This window comes from Anastrepha obliqua, chromosome 5 (assembly GCF_027943255.1).
Source record: "Anastrepha obliqua isolate idAnaObli1 chromosome 5, idAnaObli1_1.0, whole genome shotgun sequence".
Taxonomy (NCBI): domain Eukaryota; kingdom Metazoa; phylum Arthropoda; class Insecta; order Diptera; family Tephritidae; genus Anastrepha; species Anastrepha obliqua.
The window spans coordinates 57,523,959-57,547,221 of record NC_072896.1 but is presented as its reverse complement, the minus strand read 5'-3'; the positions used below and the strand labels follow the sequence as shown (position 1 = coordinate 57,547,221).

The following is a 23,263-nucleotide window of genomic DNA, read 5'->3' as shown; positions in this document are numbered from 1 at the left end:
GTTTTGTCTTTTTACGCACTTATAAGAATGATTTTCCATATGAAAATACTTATTTTGATTTGGTTGAAGGAATTTAAAAATATTATACCGTAGTTTTTAGAATTTTACATTTTTGCACGGTTGCCCTTTCTAGTATGATACTTTTTTTTCTTTTGTTTTTATTACATCCCAGTTTTTTTATTACATCTGTCCATGCAACCTTAGTAATTTTTATAGCTTAGGTGAGAGATTAATTGTTACTTGAAATCAGATTTAAATAACATATGTTTCAATGAATAGTTACATAGCTTACATTGAATGTATTAGCAACAGTAATATACTTAGTTTTAGTTTGTATAAATAGTTTTTGTATCTGCTAATGCTGTTGGTGTGGTTCGCTTTAGTCTTAATTTCTGCGTCATTCCATGTGCGATATTTCTTGTACCTCTTTGTTCGAATGGGTTAGTAATTTTTGTCTGTGTTTCGTGCTGTATTTGTGGATTACGTCTTTTATGGGATCAATTTTTAGGTCGCGGTGTAAGTCTTCATTTGTTATATACCAGGGTGAATTTACAATAGTCCTTAAAATTTTTGATTGAAGTCGTTGAATTATTTGTATATTTTATTTGCATGCTGTCCCCCATAGTTCTATGCCGTATCTCCAGATGGGTATTATCATTGTCTTAAATATTAGTAGTTTGTTGTATGCTGACAGTTTTGAGTCCCCTGACAGTTGAGTAGCCAATACAGTTGTCTGATTCTGTTTTTCACTTCGTTCCTTTTTTGGATTATGTGGTCCTTCCATGTCAGTTTTGCGTCAATGATCATGCCCAGGAATTTAGCTTTGAAGCGACATTTATATTCCTATCAAACGTAATTAATACTGTGTCGTCGGCGAAAGTAGCAATCATGCTGTCGTCATTTGGATAGGGAATGTCATATGTGTAAATTATATACAACAATGGTCCCAGTACGCTGCCTAGTAGTACTCCGGCATTCATTTTTAATACCTCCGAGCATTCATCCTGATGCTTAACATAGAAGTACCGGTCGCTTAGGTAACTTCGCAGTAATAGATAGTGGTCAAGTGAGATATTTGTTTTAACTTATATAGTAGCCATACGCTGTCAAAAGCCTTCGCTACGTCGAGATAAGTTGCGACACAGTAGTTTTTCTTGTCAATTTCATTAATGATTTTGTTAGTTACTCGGTGCACTTGTTGAATGGTCGAATGCTTATGTCGGAATCCAAACTGGGGGGAGGAAACTATGTTCTTCGCTTGTATGATGGGGTCAAGACGATCATGGATCAAGTTTTCAAATCGTTTTGAAAGAATTGGTAAGAAGCTTATAGGTCTATATGATGATGGTTTACTGGCGTTTTTATTTGGTTTCGGCAATGCTATTATTTCTGAAACTTTCCATGGAAGGGGGAAATATTTTAGTCTAATGGATGAGTTAAAGATGTTTCTTATATATATATATTCCATCGTCATGTAGCGCTTTTAATATTTGTCTACTGATTTTGTCATATCCAGGAGATTTTTTGTTTTTATGGCCTTGATTTTGCGTCGAATTTTGTCCGGAGTTACTCTCTTGATTGGTTTGTTGGCTGTGTCAGATGTAGCAGGCAGATTATAATTTTGAGTGTCCTTTTGATTTGTGAATGTCTTTTTGAAGTGTCTGGCGAGCACACTAGCCTTTTCTAGTGGCATTTTGGCCCATGTGTTGTTTTCGTTTAACTAACATGTTGGTGAGGTGTTGTTTTCTTGATCTTCAATGTTGTCCGCCAGAGTGAGTAATTGCTGCCTTTTGTTGGATCTAGGTTGGTCAAAAAGTTCTAAATTTTTTTTGGACTCCAAGTCCTTAAGCATTTCTTTAATGTCCTTTGTTAGGTTGCGCTTTATCTGCGGGATGTCTTGTTGTTTGCTTCTCTTTCCTTAGTCTTCTTTTCGATTTTATTTCGTTTTTTATGGAGTTAGGGATGTCATATTTCTTATTTTTAGTGTTGATTAATGTCGTCGACTTAGATACAGCATCCATAATTGAGTTCGCAATGTGCGCAACGGCACTATCAATCTGTTTTTCAGTTTTAAGTGGAACATTCTGGTTAAGAGCATGTCGTAGTATTTCGCGGAAAGCATTGCAGTCGGTGAGAAATGTCAGAAATATTGGTGAGTGGTCGGATGATAGATCATAGTTTGATTCTACATATTGTCAAGTAGTATCAGTTTACGTTTTTATAGATATAGAAGTCAATCAGGTCTGGCTTCTTTTTCATGGCAGTGGGCCAGTAGGTGGGCCCACGAGTGCTTATATGGTCGCTTTTGTTTATTTTAATCGCGTCGAGTAATTCCTTTTTTATTTGTCAGCCTTGATCCCCATGCTGTGTTTTTTGCATGGTAGTCGCCTCCGGCAACAAACCGGCTACCAAGAGTTCTCAGGTAGTCAAGATATTGGGTAGACGTGTTGTTGTACTTCGGTGGGCAGTAGGTGCTGGATATTGTCAAGTATCCGGATTGATCTTCAATTTGAATCGTCGTAGCTTGAATGTTGTCCCCTTTGTAGGCGTCCATTTCGATGCATTGATGGTTTGTCGTATAATTACGGCTGAGCCACCATGCGCTTTGTTTCCTGGATGATTGGGCTGCTGCTTGGGCGAATATTAAGTTAGGTGTCACGCTTGATGGTTGCGATGGCTTGTCTTTTGTGGATTGTGGGGATGGTTGCATGTTGTCCTCTATATTGTTAGTGGTCAACGTTTTAAGTCGTAGCACGGGAAAGCGTTAAATTCTTAGTGTTTGGTACACCATACATCCTTTGTAGTAGGATACTAATAGCCGCTATTGAATGAAAAATTCTTGTTTTTCAATGATAGTTTTAGATATAATTTAATAACCAACGAAATATAAAGTTATTCAAAAGTAGTGATTTTTAAATGGAATGGAAAATAAAAAGAGAAAAATTAAGTAAATTATTAATGGAAATGTTAAAGCAGTACCTGTAGCTGCCTTATTCCCTCCTACAGAATTTCATTTTATATATTTTTCAATTTAAAAATCACAATATTCATACACAAGTAACAACGCCGCCACCAGATCCCACCCCATTTTAGGAGTGAGCTTGAATGCTTTACTATAAATTTAAAATCAAATTGTGTAATGTTTTTAAAAAGAGACAACTCTCCCATCCCTTATTGTTTGATTAAAGTTAAATGCTTCGTCGCATATACAAGATTTAAATGTTTATTTAGCTCTATATTGAGTGCATCACTTCTTTCCAGGTTCTGCAACGGTTGATAAAGTCTCGGGGAAAATCACAAGCTAAGAATCTTTCAGTTCAAATGGTTGCAGCAGAAAAATTAGCCCAATGCCCTTCGGAAATGTTCGATGTTATACTAGATGAAAACCAGCTGGAAGACGCTTGCGAGCATATCGCTGAATACCTGGAAGTAAGTAATTCTATTCATAATTCAGCATAATATTTATCACTCTTTTTTGGGTATTGATGGCTGTAGGCTCATTTGCTCAATATTAAAATACTGAGGGTGAATATTTAGAAGAAGTTAAAGCGTAGTTTTTCTAAATAATTGTCAGAAACAGATACTGCCATATCTTAACCTTTGTTTTTAATAAAACGCATTATTTTGCATAAAAAGAACAGTTTTGATTTTATTTAATAATAAGTTGCTGAATAGTCAAGTCATCTGGTAGTTTGGCCTGGAAAGTTTTGCAGGAGTTTTGAAACTGGATAATTTTTATAGATTTTGGGATGCTCTTTTCGAATTTCAACTTTGCCACCTCGTATCTGCGACGCTAGCGCCGCCATATTGAAAAAATGGCGCCTAAAAACTGTTTTTTTACAATATCTCCATTCTGACGCATTTTCTGAGAAAAACATTAAACTAGAGATAATTTCCTATATTTTATGCTATTACAATTTTTTTATAAAATCAATAGTTTTTGGCGTATGAGCGCCACAAAGTAATATTCACCTGTGGTGAATAATCTACAATGATCTTCTACTACGGCCGCCGTAGCCGAACGGCTTGGTGCGCGACTACCATTCGAAATTCACAGAGAGAACGCTGGATCGAATCTCGGTAAAACTCCAAAATTAAGAAAAACATTTTTCTAATAGCGGTCGCCCATCGACATTCAATGGCAAACCTCCGAGTGTATTTCTGCCATGAAAAAGCTCGGAGTCGGCTTGAAACTGTAGGTCCCTCCATTTGTGGAATAACATCAAGACGCATGCCACAAATAGGAGGAGGAGCTCGGCCAAACACCCAAGAAGGGTGTACTCGCCAATTATGTATATATATATAATCTTCTACTATAGCAGGTTTTAGAAAAGCAGGTATAAGGGTAATGTGTCGCCTTTGTTGAAGGGCCCCTTTATCTCTCGACCTTCAACGAAACATCTGTCGGTAGAACTGAAGAGAAGTATCTAGTTTAGACTGAGTCATCAGTATACGTCTATCGTTTTACAGTGTAGTTTGTGTTTTAAGAGTCATGGCTTCTGATGAAAGAAATTGTTTTATTTGTGAATGAAAATTAGAAATTATTAGAAAATGAAACAATTGAAGTGAAGGAAAAAGGATTGAAAACTTTTCGTAAATCAAGTGTTAAAAGAAATGACAATAAAGTTAAACTTTTGGCGGGAATAAAATCGATTCTATGTATAATTGCAGCAGCAAGACCAAAATCGTTTATATCAACAGTGCAGATTGGACTAGCTGCATTTTTATTTCATAAGTATGGATCTCGGCGATTAATAGATGTATTATCATCTCTTGGTTATTCAGGTATTTAAAAATCCAAACGTCGATCCAGAGATTATTACTAAAGCAGGAAAATGTTTTCTTCTTGAATTATACGGTAACAGTGATGTGAATAGTAAGAAAATCATGTCTTCATAAAATCAGCATATAAAAATAAATTTAATATTGCGTCCCTACCACCAACAGACATTATTCATTCCGAACCTATCACCAGGTTCAGCAGTGGTACGGGAATGAACAAAATACAGAACAATGGGGATGGAACAGAAACAAAAATGGGTTAGTTCCTGTTACGATACTCGAGCCCCCAGCTCCAGAATCCTTGTTAATTTCTTGTTTATTTCTTGTAAATGTAAAAAGGGATGTCAGAAGGCCTGTGGATGCAGAAAAGCTGGGTTAAAATGCTCCGTTATATGCACAAATTGTAGTGGTGCTTGTAAAAATTCGCAAGTGCAATTGGATTACGATGAAGAAGAAGAAACTGCGACTATTTTAGAGCAAACGTTTGAAAGAACGGGCAACGAAGAGGATTGTGATGAGTCTGATAATCGTATCGCAGATGATGCGGACGAGATTTCAGTCTGCGACGTCTTGATCGGTGCCCAAGACGAACTCGCAACGCCTGGTCCATCAGGAACGGTAAAACGTAGGAGATTGCGCTAAATTTTCGAAAGTGTGCATCACATGTGGATTAGGGCTACAGGGGACACCACGATAAAAAAACGCGCCGCTTACTCTACCTCCAGGTGGTGTGGAAACGAGTTCTTTTCGAAAACAAATATTAAAATTTACTTTGTGGCGCTCATACGCCCAAAACTATTGATTTTACAAAAAAATCGTAATAACATAACATGTAGGAAATTATCTCTAGTTTAATTTTGTATACATATGTTTTTCTCATAAAATGCGTCGGAATGGAGATATTGAAAAAAACTATTTTTAGGCACCATTTTTTCAATATGGCGGTGCTAGCGTCGCAGATACGAGGAGGCAAAGTTGAAATTCGAAAAGAGCATCCCAAAATCTATAAAAATTACCTAGTTTGAAAACTCCCGGAAAACTTTCCAGGTAACTCCCTTTTTTTACTAAATGACTGGACTAGTATTTCCGGAGCCCATCGCCCCATATTTCTAGTATTAAGGCCCTCTCACCGGACATTTGTTGGTACTTTTTCTTATTGCATGAAAGTGGAAGGAATAAATTAATATAAACTTCGCCACACTACATTCACAGCAAATAATAATAAAAAGCAAAGAACAAGGAAGAGACCTGCTAAAATAATTCTGAGTCCATAGCATAACATTTCCGAAACGATAATTCTAAAGGGCAATAGTATAAACACACTGGTAACGGTACTGCACGACGTAACAACAGTCAAATTTTTCTTGTCTGCAAGTGCCGTCGTAAGGCCCGGCTCATAAATATTTTGAGGCCGACAGCGACAAGCAAATTAGCCGATTTCGAGGTTTTATGTTTTTGTTTTTTTTCATTCAAAATTTGCGTGGCAGCATTTGTGTTGGATAGGCACTGAAATGCCACTACGAAGAGATAATGGAACTTGCGCTCGAAATCTAGAGGAAAAAGCCAGTTGCTTTGTAAAACATCTGGGGACGGTTTTTCAGCCTAACAAAGCCTTACAAATTTTCATTTCCGACTAAAACAAACATTGTACCAGCATGTGTTGATAAGCCATGTCAAACAATAATGCCCAAAATTAAAAACATAAAAGATAAAAATAGAATCCTGGATGTAACCGCATTACTTCAAAGATGCAACGCTTGAATTCATAAAATTTCGACTATAGCTCTCAGGCTATAGTTGTCAAATTTCATAAACAGCAGATGATACCTCTAATTCTGATACTAGTCAGCCGAACTTATTCATTGGTTTTGATTCCCCCTCTACTTCTCAAATGCGTATGAGATTACAGGAAAGTGCAGTTATAAGCCAGCAATATAGCGTAAGTGATAGAGCAACGGCTATGCTTGTTAATTCAGTACTTAAAGATGTTGGTTTGATCTCTTCCGAATCACGAAATCATTTAGTGGTCAAATTGGCTCAAAACTAAAGGGTTGCGAAAACCGTGAAGTGGTGAAATATGCACCTGTTAATTGTGAATTACCCGGCATTTTAACTATGGATCTTAGCAAAGATCAAAACTATTTGCTGGAAATATCAAAGGCAATCCAAAGAGTTACTTGCCCATCGGAACTTATATTTTGTGATCCTGGTCGAATCAACCACGCTCGCTGGCTTACATGTGCTAATTTTGCGTATTTCAACAGTTCGACCTTCAGTTAAGCTCAAAGATCTTGTAAAATATTTACTGACCGTCTATGTCCCAATGTGGTTTAAAATACGAAATTATAGCTCTCTTGAAAACGGGCCAAGGCTCCTGTTTGAAACTATCAGGCGGACTCGGTACCTCGCACCTAAATATTTAGATGTTGTTAATGTTTCTAGCCTAGGAATTTCAGCAAAACTTATAAGGCTAATCATCGTTACGCTCACGGATACAAAAGTAAAAGTAATCATCCTAGGGAAGCTCACAGAGTCATTCGCAATTGAATCTGTTCCCAAACAAGGTGATGCACTATCCTCTGCCATATTCAATGTGAAGCTGCATTTTGTTATAAAAGAAGTCAACAAAGGTGGTACATTACTAATTAAAACAACGCAAATATGTGCCTATGCAGACGATATCGCCATTCTTTCGAGAAACATGAACGACTTAAATGAAACCTTTTTAAAAGTTGACCAAATGCCAACGATATTGGCCTCTTCGTTAACGAGTGTAAAACGAAATACATGCTGAAATCAAGACGGCACACAAATGCACAGAATGCATATACTTCTGAAGCGGTGCAACAGTTTAAATATCTAGGTGTTATGTTCACTTGTAGCGGTAACTCAACACCCGCAATCAAAGATCGCGTTTGTTCAGGTCTCGTCTTTTATCTAGATCTACGAAGCTGACCATGTATATGTTAAAACTCTTATACGACTAATTTTGACATATGGTTGCGAGGCGTGGACTATGAAAATTAATGGCAGTGCGCTTATTGCTAACTTCGAAAAGAAAATTTTAAGGAAAGTGTTCATTCGGTGTACTTTAGCATCCCGCCAAACTATGCCTCAGTTTGACAACAAAGCACAATACTCCCTCTGATTTGATAAATATGAAATGAACTATTGCTTCTTGAAATACTTTTTATTTTATAATTTTTTATCAATATTACAAAACCAGTTACAATAAAAAAATGAATAAAATAAAAAATAATAAAAATTAAAAAATAAATAAGAATTAAAAAAAAAAAAATAAAAAGAAAAAAAATCAAAAGAAAAAAATAGGAGCCCAAAATGCAGCAACCTCCACGTGGTGGGTTCTGGGCTACAAAAATATTTATGTACTCGTATTTTCGCAATAAAAAGTAGGCAAAAACCTGCACAATCAATAACGTTTTATTATTATTTTATAGTGTACAGGTGCTTAATCTTGGATAAATTTATGTCTAATTAGTTATAGTCCTTATTTTTGGTATGAAATGTGCTCCGGAATGTATGCATAGAGAAAAAAAATATCCTGAAAAAATTAAATTTTTCAGAATATCAATTGAAATTTCAATATTTGAGGCCTCTGCTGGCGACAGAAGATATCGTTCGATTGGGTTGAAATTTGGCACACACTTTATTAGTCTAACAACTCTTCCAAACTGTTAGAATTCGATCCCAAAAAAAATTTTTTTTCGGCCGACTCTAATGGCCCAGTCGCGAAAATTGAAAATGTACTTTATTTTTTGAACACACCTCATATATAAAAGGCCTAACGTTGCTTTATTTATAGAATTAGATAACAGTTGGTCGAGTCTAAACTTGCTGAGATCCCCCTGAAGGGGATCTTAACATAAAAGAATAAGGCCTTTGATTATCATGCGTTCACCATATGTGACTGTAACTCCACTGGCAACGTCGTGGCATTTATATTTAATTAAAGTTTGTTGTCATAGGAAGCTATTGAATAACCCATTCCAGCAATCATGCGCGTTGACGGCCAAGTTGAATGAACTGACATTTCACATACCATGGCAATGGTCTGCTATTATTTCGGAGTTTCGGAAAGCTAAATTCTTTCAGGCGAAACTCAACCGATATCCAGAACTATCTAAAGGTTAGCGCCGTTAACTCTGAAATGACTTGAACTCATTTGAATAGTTAGTATCTCAAAAAGTTCCAGATTGTTTTTCCTGCAGAGCTGCACGGCACGCAGCGACCACGTGCTATGTACTTCACATCATTGGCGACATCATCAACTCTATGCTGGTCAGCAATAAAACGAATGTGCCGTAATTGCTTTTCAATCCTCGAATCCCGCTGCGGGTCTCATCGTACTCAGTTCATATATACTGCTTATCTAAAGTCAGACGTTCTGAATATACTGCCGCATAGTGTTCTATACATATATAAGTTCTAATCGCAGGTGTTACTCCTAGTTAGTAGCTTTTAGAGTCTGTGAGATATTGGACAAACGGTGGACTCCATGGGCTGAAAATGTAGCAGATGATGCTACTATGGAGCTAGAAACACTTGGTTTCGAAAGTGATTCCGCTGATTTACACACAGTAACTAAGCGATGACGAATGTACAACTTCATACAATGAAGATCTATCTCCGAGTATCCATTAGTCTCGTCTGCTGCGATTGAGTGCACCTGTTCCTAAAGGGGTGGACTGGCTAAACAAGGGACCCCCAATGCACCAAAAGACTTCTGTGGAATCATTTTAACATTTTTTTATTAAGTATAGAAGAAATTGTAGACGTCATAAAGCGACCGAGTTTTCACGGGAATTTCACAAATTATTACCCAGCGGTTTAGTGACAGCTTTTCGTGACTAAGCGAAAAAGTCGAGTCTAATATGATTGTAAGTAACAAAGCACACTTTTAATTAAAGTATGAGCTGTTTCTTTCCCACCTAGAATTCGCTTTTCGAATCATTGCTGCATCTATATCTAGTCGTTGTTTGCAGAGAGGTGGTTGTATACCGGTCGCGATAGCAACCGGAAGATTAGCGCCTGCTTTGGCTATCATATCCACTTTCTCGTTTCCTTCAATTCCCAATTGTCCAGGAACCCAGTAGATGGTGGCTTGTTTCTTAGTTCCTAGCTCATCCATCTTGTTCCGGCATTGTCCTACGCAGTGTGAGTTTGTCATTACAGCTGTGATTGTCTTTATGGCTGCTTGGCTGTCAATGTCTTTAGACCAAAGATGTCAATAATATATGCATATGTTAGTAGATACGTGCTTCCACGTACGAATTGTGTCAAACCTCGTTTTGCCATGAGGAGCTCGAAGAGGTCCTTCCTAATTTGGACAGAACTTATGGTTGTGCCCAACATCATATAGAACAAGTTTAGCGGGGATCCGCAAATTAGATATATTGTATCATCGTATAGACAACTTTTCTTTTTCAGAGTATTCTAAGAATTGACGATTGTAAAAATGGTTTATTAAATTGTAGAAATGGTGTATTTACCAGACTTGAAGCCGCCGAAATTCTCAAATGGGTTCCATAAGAGAAAATATTATTTCCGATCAAGAGCGTGAGCACCAACAAAGCCCTATTGATTATTTAAATTCTTTAACAGTCAGTCTACTCCCACAAAAAAAGTTATTAGAAAAAATTTGCTTCGTTTCAATAATAGTGAATAGTGAATAGAGATGCTATTATTTATAATTCGCTCAACTCAAATATTTGGATTCGACTTTGCCAGATGTTTGCTTATTTTCATTTATGTAACGCCTTTTTAATTTCTAAGATAGCTTTCTAACGCCATAATTTAACTAAATAATAAATACTGGTAATACTTATAATAAGGAAAATATTATGCATGCAGCCTTAAAAAGTTTAGGTCGGAAACTTTTAAATGGTCAATTTTGTTCTCAAATGAATAGAAATGTAGTTTAGAGTAGTAAGGGCGATCGGTGTTCGGAAAGCTTTGTCTTTTAGTAAGTTGTATTATGTTGGATACATAATCCACTGCTTTTATGTCCCAGCCAAGTATATTTCACAAAAAATTATTAGATTAGGAGCACTGGTATGAACATATTCTTAACCTACCCTACTGCAAAATGGCTGTCGGATGGCATGGCAGAATAAAGTTAGGTATTTCTATATATTCACCAATAATATATTATGAAGGAGCTTGATGCCATTAAACCCCAAAACTATTTTGATATACATAGTAAGGAGGTGAGTAAAAAATTGATATACAAAATATTTGTCAAAACAGACATACTGGAGAGCCACGCACCCTGATATAAATGTGATGACTGCTATACCAAAAACATTGACTCTACAAAGCACATCGCCAATGGTAGATCCAAACCGATTCGGCTCATCATCAACAGGTGAGGAAATATTATACATACCCATATATTTCTAATATTATTAAAATAAGTGAAAAATGCTTGATGCTCAACATAGAATTAGAAAATAATATAATAATAAGAGCCCCCAATTTAATATATAAAAACTAGTAGTTAATTGCAAAAATTAGCCGTCAGTAAGATAATCTTAAATAGTGAGGTGGCAGCTGATGTTTTATTTTATAAGTAGATAATGTGCTAAGCCTCGCTGATAACTATTCGGAAAAGCAGCGCACAACTACAGGGTATGGCACTCGAATTGTAACCAATTAAAAATACCATACATTTAGTTTAGAAAATTACTTTTATTCAATTCAAAGTAAAAAATGTGTGAAAATAATACAAAAGAATCAATTTACTTTTGCTCCATATAACCACCTTTTGCCTTGACTATGGCCTAGAAACGTAAGCTTCCCGAATGTGACTTGCAGCAATGGGCTTTTTTAGCGTCTCGGGATTGGTGAATCTTTCAGCTCGGACCTTATTCTCCAAAATGTCCCAAAGAGAATAATCCATCGGATTTGCATGTGGTGAATTTGAGAGCTATTATGTAGACGTTATGGTGTTCGGAACGTTGTTTTTCACTCGAGCTTTGTGAGACGGTGCCCACAGCTTCAAAGCAACCTCAAGAATAGTTTCCCGATAATATTTCGTATTTACTTTGACGCCAGGCTCGATAAAAACGATTGGAGAGCGCCTATCTGCAGTTACAGCGGCCCAAACCATTACCTGTGTCGGGTGCTGCCTCCTGGTGGCCAATCGATGACCCAAATTCTCATATGAACGGTCGGACAAATAAACCCTATCATTTTGGGAGTTTACGAATTGCTCACTTTGAAAAATTTTTCCGTCAGAAAACACAATGTTCCGAAATTGACTGCTTTCGACCAAGCGAAGGACCTCCCTCGCTCTCTCAAGTCTGATTTGTTGCTGCTTTGGTGTGAGATCATGCACGTTTCTGATCTTGTAAAGCATGACTTTTAGATAATTTTTCAGCACCTCTTCACTTTTTGAACCATTTCACGTGACGTGGCATATTTTGATGACCACCTCCATGACGTTTCGCGATGTTACCAGTATCATTGTAAAGAGTAATGGTACGATAAACAAACACTTTATTTACTTTAAAGTGCTCGAGCTCACGAACAATCGCTGGTTGTGATTTTCCAGCCAAATATAATACAATCACACTATTGCGTTTGAAATCCATTACTGATTTTCGATTTTTCACGTTTACTCTCGGCAAAATGCTTCCGCGCTAATCAATACTCTGGACTGTCATTTAGCCAACTAACAGACGTCTAATGCATCATCTGCGCTAGCGGTCGGAAGTTGGTTACACTTCGAGTGCCGGACACTGTATGATTAAGTATTTAAGAATGGCAGATACAAAGCGTTGCTAAAATTCAATTGTCACAAACAATTGTATTCGTTTTATAAAATGACGTGATAATTAGATCCTGAAAGTATGTAAGCACAATATATTATATTCCTGTATACCCACGAGCTTGAGAACTTAAAATGTTATACAAAACAAAAATATTTATTTTTTTTATTATAATGTGGTAGATAATCTTATGGTTTACCAAACCTTACTGAACGGAAATGTCAACACAATTTGCCATCCTCAGCTGTCAAACCATAGTTATCGATATCATTAGTTCTCATTCAGTTAAAGAAACACCCGATACATACGTGGGCATTTATATTACCAACTTTCCATTAGAGAGTTGGACATTTATACGTACGTGGAATGTTTTGTTTTAATCGCTGTTGGTTATGGCGTAATTTATAGTGCCCACATTCACCGACGTAAACGTACGTTATGCGCTATCGTGACACGATCAAACTTATTAGAGCGTCATATAAATGAAAACTCACCATCGTGTACGAGCGACGCATGATGGAAAGAATATTGAGATGGCGCCTATCGTGGTGCCGTTACTTTGCGCTCAACGAATTTGACAATGAGTTACGTGGTTTTAGCTCCAGTATGGCCAAATTACATTTAAAAGTGGAAGACTTATAATTTAAAATACCACGTCTACTTTTTTATGAAGAGCAAAATCTGTGTAGCTACATAACCTCAAAAATGGGCAAAAACAACGTTTTTTGCACTTTTAGGTTAGTATATCTCAAAATCCCTACGAGATAGGGCAATTTAAACCCCGGATTCGGATTCTGCGCAAAAAATTACTTCGAAAATGACCCTACACTTTCCTCGGACAAAACGTTGCAGACCTGTGTAATAATACTACTACGGGCATAAGTTTTGCTCATTTTCGTGTATTTCATGTCAAAAATACATGGCACACGTACACGTCAGTGAGTGTGGGCACTATTAGCCTCACTTTCTCTGCAATATATTTAAAGATATTCGAAAAATTTATTTATTTAAGTAAATTAAATATATTAAATATATATTTATATGCTTCCACATAATTGTAGCATAAGTTCATATATGACATGTTCTTCTGCTTTGGCAGTAAATCTTATAACATCCAATGCAAGTGAAATTTATATTAAAAAATGTCCACATCTTATTCAAGTGATATAATTGACAATTATGACAGTGCGAAATTTTTAAATTCAAAACCTATGAAAAGAGAAACATACTCTGAGGATAGACACATCCCATTTGCAAGAAGTTCTTTGTAGGAGAATAGGAATTATAAACGTACAAAATGAGTTAAGTTGCCGTCATTATAAAATAAGTATGCTAAACTTTTCAACATTACAACAAACACCACTCACCTGACGACACCCCGCATTTGATCATCATGGAAGTTAGTTTTTTTTACATTTCTATAATTTTCATTTATAATATATTTACAATAAAGTTTATGTTGTGTAAGAAAAAACTGATAATATACGATAACTGGTATTGCAAGATCGGCAGGTTACATAGAATTGCTAACACGCATGCAATTTTACAAGCTTACTCAGTTGAAAAATATGTATAAGAAAAAATCTCTCATACACCATTCTTAGAATTTACCTCTGTATATATATTTTTTTTTAATGGGGATCAAAGTTTAACCTTTCTTAGTTTGAAATGGGATCACAAGATCCTTCTATCTGAAGTATAAAATGTGTTAACGAATTTTATGTACAAGGATAATTCATTAGAACATCTATTCTATCATCTATCACAAATCAATACTTATAAAGGAAAAACATAAAAAATTGGATCATATATACATACATGTATAAATATATATAATTGGCGCTTACACTTTATTTGATTATTTCGCCCTGCTCCTCCTCCTATTTGTGGCGTGCGCTGCTATTCCACAATTGGAGAGACATACAGTTTTAAACCGACTTCGAACGACAGATGGTTTTTTATGAGGAGCTTTTTCATTCAAGCTCAGAAATACACTTGGAGGTTTGCCATTGTCTGCCGAGTGGTGATCGCTGTTAAGAAAAACGTTTTCTATAATTTGATATTTCATGCACGGAGATTCGAAGTTGCGCACTTCTAAATGGTAGTCACTTACCAATTCAATCGGCTACGGCGACCACAATCATAACAACTTAAAATATAGTAAAAACATGATCGCCAAAAAATCCGTATATTTAAATATAGATTTAAAAGTTAATTTCAGCTGGCGAAAATGGTATATACCAATTTGTTAGTTCGATAAGACCGCCGATTTTCTTTTATAAATAAAGCCCAACAAAATTTGTTGGAAATTTAAACTTATTTTTTTAATCTATTGCATTTATTTATAAAGCCGGATTATTGGCATAGACCATACTTTTCACGTAGCCTCTGGAAACGAAGGCCAATGGTGTAAAATCGTAAAACGTCGGCAGCTATTTGGCATCGTTACTTCGATCACAATAGTGCCATTGTTACATGCGCTATGTGGCAAGTGACACCGTCCTGTTGAATCCACATATTGTCCAAGTCATCTAATTCGCCCATAAAATTTTTTTTTATAATGTCACTATAATTTTAAAAGAACTGCAACCGGATGACTCTGCCAACCAAAAATTACACCAAACATTTATTCGTTCTGGCTGCATAGTTTTTTTCTTGAAAGGCATGTTGATTTTCAAAACTGTGCCAGTTTTACTTGTTAGCATATACGCGCAATCCCAGAATGCGCGAAATGCACTTTCGCAAAATGACCCTTTCATAATCGTTTAATCAACAAAGCATCATTCCATGATGACTAAGTTTGCCAAAGCCTTTAGTACCAATTGTCCGAAATAAAATTAGAAGCAATTGATAACCAACGTATTGCAAATAATTTCCGTCAAAAATCGTTTATCACACTTGATGCACCCTATAAATTTATGTACAGTACATGTCGTTCGTGTTGCCATGGTAATTACAAATGCTATGCTTATTGGAACTTAATTATGAACTCTCTTATTATATTTTTAATTAACCCTTAAATTCATTATCCACAATGAAATGCGCCGTTGTGGTATTATAACACACACGTAAAAATGGGTGTATTTTTTATCAATACTCCTTTATGGGAACATCTAAGCCAACCTGTACAGTTGCATAACCTTAAATTTGTGATAGTTGTACATATATCTCGATGTTAACATAACATAATGGGTAGAGTGGGTTTTCGTCAAGACTTTCATGAACTTGGGTTCCGGAACGAACGCATAAGTATCATGAGATGAGATGACGTGAGTTAAGGTGAGGTGTGCTATTGTTCGCAAATTTAAAAATCGCTAAATATAATTCTTGTATATTCCTGTAACATTTTGTAAGTGATTTTTGTGACTTTATAAAAATACTAACAATTGTAAAAAAAAATATAAGTACTGTTCGTAGTTTAACTTAGTGGTTTATCCGATTATGATGAAAATTTGATGATTAGTTTTTGCCACCATGTCTGGCCTTACATATAAGTTTGTGTGGACCTGTCAGGTGGCGCTATAAGCGAGATATCCCGTAAACTCGTATAAATGGTTTAATTTGATATTGACTCGGAATATGTCTTGACTGTCTGGTCCGATTTATCTGCCGAAAAATAAATGTTTTCGGAAAAAATAGTTCAGCTATATAGCGCTGTTTATCGTTGGAGTTCGTTATTAATATTATAAATGCTTCGGAATATATAGGATATGAAAAAGACTGCAAAATATTTAATTGTTAATTTATTAAAACTTTTTGATTCTCTTGGTATGGACTATTATGGACTTTGGTATAGGATACCAACACTGTTTTTGCAATATCTTTCCATTTTTCCCACAGCTATCTAAAATCTTTACATGAGTTTTAGATGCTTAAAACCCACTTTTCACAGCACATGGCAGATCTAAGTTAGGTTATGTTTCTTTTATCTGGAGATCTTTTCATGCTTGTTGTATTAACCGGATAGAAAAGATTAAAAAGGCCTAACCTTCGCTTGTTAAACTTCCTATCCGATCCCACCATATCATCCAAGGTGCATGCTAATAAATTCAAAATACCTGGAGATAAGGATAGAAATACTGTCATTATCTCGATATTATCACTGGAGATAGAGACTGTGTCTCTGTCCTTGAACATATTCATTTCAATACAACATCAGGGTATTGGCATATATGGTTTTTCATATAGGCTCCGTAGAAACGGTATATGCTTTAAATGCTCCTATCAGATGAGTTTTAACATACTTTAATTGCATTCAAAGCTTTACTGTTATAGAATTTTCTATCAGCGAAAAGGACTTTCTGAATTTGTTATTTTCTATTTTGGATAAATTATTTTTCAACTGTTTTATTAGTCTGCAAGAAAAATGTATGTATTCGTAGACTAAATTGCACATATAAATATTATAAATAAGAAAATCTTTATTCGCTGACTATAAGTATGTTCACATATGCAGTAATTAGCAATAAATCCACAAAATTAATTTTACCGTTCACATATGGCAGATTACCATCAAAATTGACAATCAGCTGTCAGTACTATTTTGAAAGGTTTTTCTTCATAGAAATTGCTGTGATGGAATATTTTGGAGTTTTGGGTTTGTTTATTTATTATGAGGAGGAAATCCGTAAACGACATTTAATGAGATTTCGAAAAAATATGGCAGCAATATATAGGTATATATGTATATTACATTTTATAATAAGTAATAAGAAGACAAAGCGTTAATGGACACACGTTTTTTCTGTTATAGAATGCATAATTAATAATACTTAATATAATACAAATTTTATTAGAATTTCATATGTCTACAAAGCTCTTTTCTTTCCCGGCATCCATTTTATTTAGTTTTTACTTTGACGTTCCTCTTTACATTCGTAAAAATAGTTATCTAAAACACAGAAAACACAGGGTTGTATTTAAAAAAGTATGGGAGAGATATTTTGTATGTGTGATATCGCTTTTTAATTACGGATTGGGAGTTAAGAACGAAAAAGTAGATAATGTAATTCATTTCCCTGGACATGACATCACTTCAGACGTTTAGGGATAACGATTGATCGTGCGTTAAACAAACATTCTCGAAATTTTAAGTTTTTTCAGCAATTCGTAAATCTCACTTGCACTTTTACCATTTATTTATTTTTTACTGACATATGTAAAGCCATCACTGCAATGCGATTTTCTTTAGCTCCAAACTCCATTGCTAACAAGCGAAATTTTCCACGAAACTGAGTATAATTTATGTGTAAACAATGCATCCGAACTGTTTTCTGCGAATTTTTTCTCGCCGTATGCATTATAAACTTTCTCAAAGAACTTACGTCAAGACTAAGGATGTATGAGCTTTTGTCGCTTTCTGCGCATTTTCCTTCGAATGGGTGTACTATAGTATATTATATGTAATATCATCGAACTCTAGTTGATTTACCAGAGGTGCTATAATACGAAGAGTAGTTAGCCATAAAATACGAGCTTGTTTAGAACACGAACGATGGAAGTTCTCTACTCTGCTAAGCATAAAACCATGTCAACTTTGGAAAAATGGTTTCTAAATTTAGAGAAAAAATTGCATCCAGTGAAACAAACATTGGAAGTCCCTATTGGAAATTGGCTTTTTAGATACGTTTCAAATGAAATATTTCTTCCCCTATTCAGATTAGATATGTCGGTTAGTACTGTTTGATGGAATTTGCTAAGTCATGATGAACTTCATTTATTTATCAATTCCAAGTTCATCTTCATATTTTTTTTCGAATCGCCAAAAGAAATTATCATGGAGAAACCCATACGAAAAGTTCTGCAATTTTTCTTCACGTACCAAGCATAAGATAAATATGGGTTTAAGAAACTTTTAAAGAAATTAAGAAATTATTTTCAACAAACAAACGTCATGTACATTTCGCTTAAACAGAATACATGTCAAACACACAATATTATTATACTTGTGCACAATGCAATTAAAAAGGCAATATTGCTTGGAGGTTGGTTACCTGGAGCCCTTCCTCTTCCTCTTCCTTCGAATACTTTTAGAGCTGGGAATTTTGTATTCATTCGGACGACATGGTCCCGCCAACGCAGCCGTTGGATCTTTATTCATTGTACTATGTCGATATCGTCGTAAGCTCATACAGCTCATTGTTCCATCGCTCAAACACTCCAAGCGAATTCTCATCGGATATTATCATCGTCCAAACTTCTGCACGTATGACGTTAGGTCTGTTTGTCGAGAGAGGACTTTACTACACAATTGCCTATTTAGTCCAAAGTAGCATTTGTTGGCAAGAGAGATTATCCGTTGGATTTCAAGGCTGGCATTGTTACCGGTATTAATGCTGGTTCCTAAATAAACGAAGTCTCTTATAACCTCGAAATCATATTTAACTGTCAACAGTGACGTGGGCGCTGATATGTGAGTGCGCCGACTGTGTGTTTGATGACTATTTGTTTGCTCTCGTTCACCACTAGACCCATTTGGTTTGCTTCTTTATTCACTTTGAAAAAGGCAGAACTAACACGCGGTTATTAAGGCCGATGATGTCAATATCATCGGCATACGCTAACAATTGAACATTCTTATAGAAAATTGTCCCTGAGCAATTAAGTTCAGTGACTCGCACGATCTTTTCCAGCATCAGGTTCAAGAAGTCACAAGACGGATTGCAGAATCAGCCTTCTTATGGATTGGGAAGAGCACACTTAAATTCGAATCGGCAGGCATGCTTTCGTCCGACCATATTTTGTATAGGAGCTGATGCATGCAATTTACCAGATCCTCGCCGCCATGTTTCAATAGCTCCGTCGGCTTCCGCGGCTTTGTATTTCTTTAGCTGCGTTATCGCTATTCTCACCTCGTCATGGTCGGGTAGCGGAATGGCAGTCCCTTGTCAACGATTCAGGTATCGGGAGCTGCACATTATCTGTGAGATAAGCAGCTGCCACTGTTTAACAAGTTCTAGGAGTGTTCCCTCCATAATTTAAGCACGCTCTGGATGTAAGAAAACACCTCGGTCTGGAAACGTTCTGTAAGCCGCCGAATTTTTTGGACGAATTTTCTTGCGTTTTTCGTGTTGGCCAGGAATATTCGGATAATACGTCTATCTTCCTTTTTTATCCCCCGATAGCGATCCCACGTGGCTCGCGTTGCGCCCAATCGCAGCGTGGTTCTATAGGCAGCATCTTTTATTTCTGCGGCAGCATGACATTACTCGTCGTACCAACTGTTTTTTCGGGCTCCCCGGAATCCGATTTCTTCTCCGGCGGCGGTATGTATAGAACGAGAACTGTTGCTCCATTGCTCGTGCATGCTGGATTGAGAGCAGGAGTGAGAGTCGGGTGGCGAATCTGTTGACTGTCTGTTGCGATTGCAGCTTTTCGATGTCGAACACTCTTTGCGTAGGTAGACGAACGTTTTTTGCTGCACAGAGGCGTGTGCGCAGTTTGGCTGCAGCAAGGTAATGATCCGAGTCGATGTTGGGTCCTCGGACCGTTCGTTCATTTAATACACTAGAAGCGTGTTTTCATCTATCACAACATGATGGATCTGGTTTCGCGTTTTTCGCCACGTAGCTTGTTTTTTTTTTTTTTTGCTTGAATCTGGTGCTGCAGACTACCATATTTCTAGCCCCGGCGAAGTCGATCAACCTCTGTCCGTCACCGGATGATTCGTTGTGCAGGCTGAATTTTCCGACTGTGGGACCAAAAACTCCCTCCTTGCCCACCCTGGTGTTTAAGTCGCCAAGCACGATTTTTATGTTGTGGCGGGGCAGCGCTCATTGGAATGTTCCAGGCGCTCATAGAAAGAATTTTTCGTCGCATCGTTCTTCTCTTCCATCGCAAACGAGCGAGATGTTAAAAAATCGCGCTTTGATGCGGATTATTGCGAGACGCTTGTCCACCAGAGTGAACGACAGTACTTGGCGGCAAAGCCTCTCTCCCACAACATATCCAACACCGAATTTGTGCTCCTTTACATGACAGCTATAGTAGACGTCGCAAGGTCGAATATTCTTCTTGTCTTGCCCCGCTATTCGCTTCTCTTGAATAGTAGTGATATCAGCCTTTGATCTTATGAGGACATCAACCAGCTGGGCAGAGGTACCAGACATTTCAGGTGCATGCCCTTAAATCATGGTTCTTGGTTCATTCGTCCTTATCAGTGCAGGTAGTTCTCACCCTAGGCTTTGTTTTCGTGTTCATTGGGGACGTGGTAGGTCCCAAATGTAGCGCATATTTAGATATCCTGGGTTGATTCGCCTTCTCACATTAGCTCGCTCTCAAACAATTGTTCGGAAGCTAACCAGAGGATATTTGGGCGAAGCCGGAAGTTGTGAGCTGCTTGGACCATTGCAGAAGAATCGTCCTCGCCACTCCCAAGTGAATGGTTTGGAACGATTGTAGATAAATAGCCAGAGAAGGTTGTTATATACCTGTACTCTATAGAAATTGATGCATTCATGCGGCTGACATAACTCAATATCTTGTATGAAATTTAAAATTTTCACTCAAATATAGCACTCACTAAGCTGTTCCTATTTTCAATTACTGGTGTTTTATGGGATTTTGGCAAAAAATCGCAACGTTCACCGAAGACTTTTCCAGAAATGTACGATAAATCAAAATAAATTTAATGATTGCGTCAATTTTAATGGTTAGTTTATAATAATTTCAATGACACAAATTTTACTGAGATTGCGTCAATAATCTTAATCCATGTTATATTTACGTCTATAAGGGGTAATCCTCTCTTTCAGTACACTATATCCATACCAACTTAGACAGACACCTTAGTAACAGAATACGCGGCGGAAATTAATTATAATTCGACAAAATTGACCGAATCATTGCAAGACAGCTTATCGTCTTTGACTGTACTAGTTATATTATATACTACTATTGATCGTGTGTGTCACAGCGTATATGCTGCTTCTACAGGGTCCGGCACTCGAAGTGTAACCAATTAAAAATACCATACATTTAGTTTAGAAAATTACTTTTATTCAATTCAAAGTAAAAAATGTGTGAAAATAATACAAAATTAAGAATAAATTACTTTTGCTCCATATAACCACCTTTTGCCTTGACTATGGCCTTCAGACGGTCCAGAAACGAATCGCAAGCTGCCCGAATGTGACTTGCAGGTATTTTGGCTCACTAGCGGACCATGTATTTTTTCAGTGCCTCGAGACTGGTGAATCTTTCAGTTCGGACCTTATTCTCCAAAATGACCCAAAGAGAATAATCAATCCGATTCACGTGTGGTGAACTTTGTGAGACGGTGCTGAAAACGTCGTGGTCTACCACTGAAATGTTTGTCTGCCCACAGCTTCAAAGCAACCTCGAGAATAGTTTCCCGATAATATTTCGTATTTAACTTGACACCAGGCTCGATAAAAATGATTGGACCAAACCAAACCATTACCTGTGTCGGGTGCTGCCTTCTGGTGGCCAATCGATGACTCAACTTCTCATATGAACGGTCGGTCAAATAAACCCTATCATTTTGAGTGTATACAAATTACTCAATTTGTAAAAATTTTCTCGTCCGAAAACACAATGTTCCGAAATTTACTTCTTTCGTCCAAGCGAAGGACCTCGCTCGCTCTCTCAAGTCTGATTTGTTGCTGCTTTGGTGTGAGACCATCCGCCTTTTGGATCTTGTAAGGTTTGGCATTGAGATCAATCCTCCATATGCGACGGATGCTACGGTCAGATATTTTAAGTTCTTTCGCCATTTGATTGACACTTCCTCTGGGATTTCGCTGAAGTCGCTACTACACTTTTTGAACCATTTCACGTGACGTTGCAGTCTTGTGATGATCCCTCTTTGACGTTTCGCGCCAGTATCATTGTAACGAGTAATAGTGCGATAAACAAAAACTTTATTTGCTTTAAGGTGCTCGAGCAATCGCTGGTTGTGATTTTCCAGCCAAATATAATACAGTAATACTATTACGTTTAAAATCCATTACTGATTTTTTTTCCCCCGTTTACTCTCGGCAAAATGCTTCTGTGCGCTTGTAAACAATACTCTAGACTGTGATTTAGCCAACTAACAGACAGGTGATGCTCGTGCATCGAGTGACGGAGCCTATAGATGCAGCCGGTTGAACCGGAAAGATATTCCTTTCAAAATTAATCATCTTTGCTTTAGCTGTTGCTTCATCGGATATATCGGCTAGAAGGAGAGAGGGAGCTATTTTGATCACCGAATCCATGTAATGGTAGCGAATTCACTACAAAACGTTATACTTGTAGAAGCAGAAATTGTATCTTATGCTACGCTATAACAATCAACATAGCATAAGATCAGACACTGTGGAAGTGAACCTCAATTTTAGTTGTTTTTTGCACAGTCAATTTTTCATGTTAGTAACCCCAGTAATCTTTTCGCATACATCCGTGAAGCCTTGCATCGTATACAACCAGACTTCGTTGTAGTATATTTCATTTCATGTCATTTTCATTAATTCATTTACTGTGTTAAGTATTGTACAACTAAGCCCTTATCGTTTAAGAGTACACCAACGGAGCCATTACACTAATAGTGTTTTCTTTTCTCGAAAAAAATGTCCCTTCAATATATGCCGACAATACGAAAATATTTCCATACGCTCTGTGGAAATGATGCGTATTATAGCAAAATAAAACATGGAAAAGCACGTCCACAAATTATATATTTATTTAATATA

The 23,263-nt window shown here is 36.8% G+C and overlaps 1 protein-coding gene across 3 annotated transcripts in view; it reads left to right on the top strand.

Moving 5' to 3' along the window:
- The window catches only part of LOC129247005 (voltage-dependent L-type calcium channel subunit beta-2), a 110,852-nt gene that overhangs the window by 61,685 nt on the left and 25,904 nt on the right, over nucleotides 1-23,263 (top strand). For all 3 annotated transcript variants that reach the window (XM_054885824.1, XM_054885823.1, XM_054885825.1), the window contains 2 exons: nucleotides 3,262-3,429; nucleotides 11,050-11,167. In XM_054885824.1, coding sequence (XP_054741799.1) covers nucleotides 3,262-3,429; nucleotides 11,050-11,167 — 286 coding nt within the window. The remainder of the gene's footprint in view (nucleotides 1-3,261; nucleotides 3,430-11,049; nucleotides 11,168-23,263) is intronic.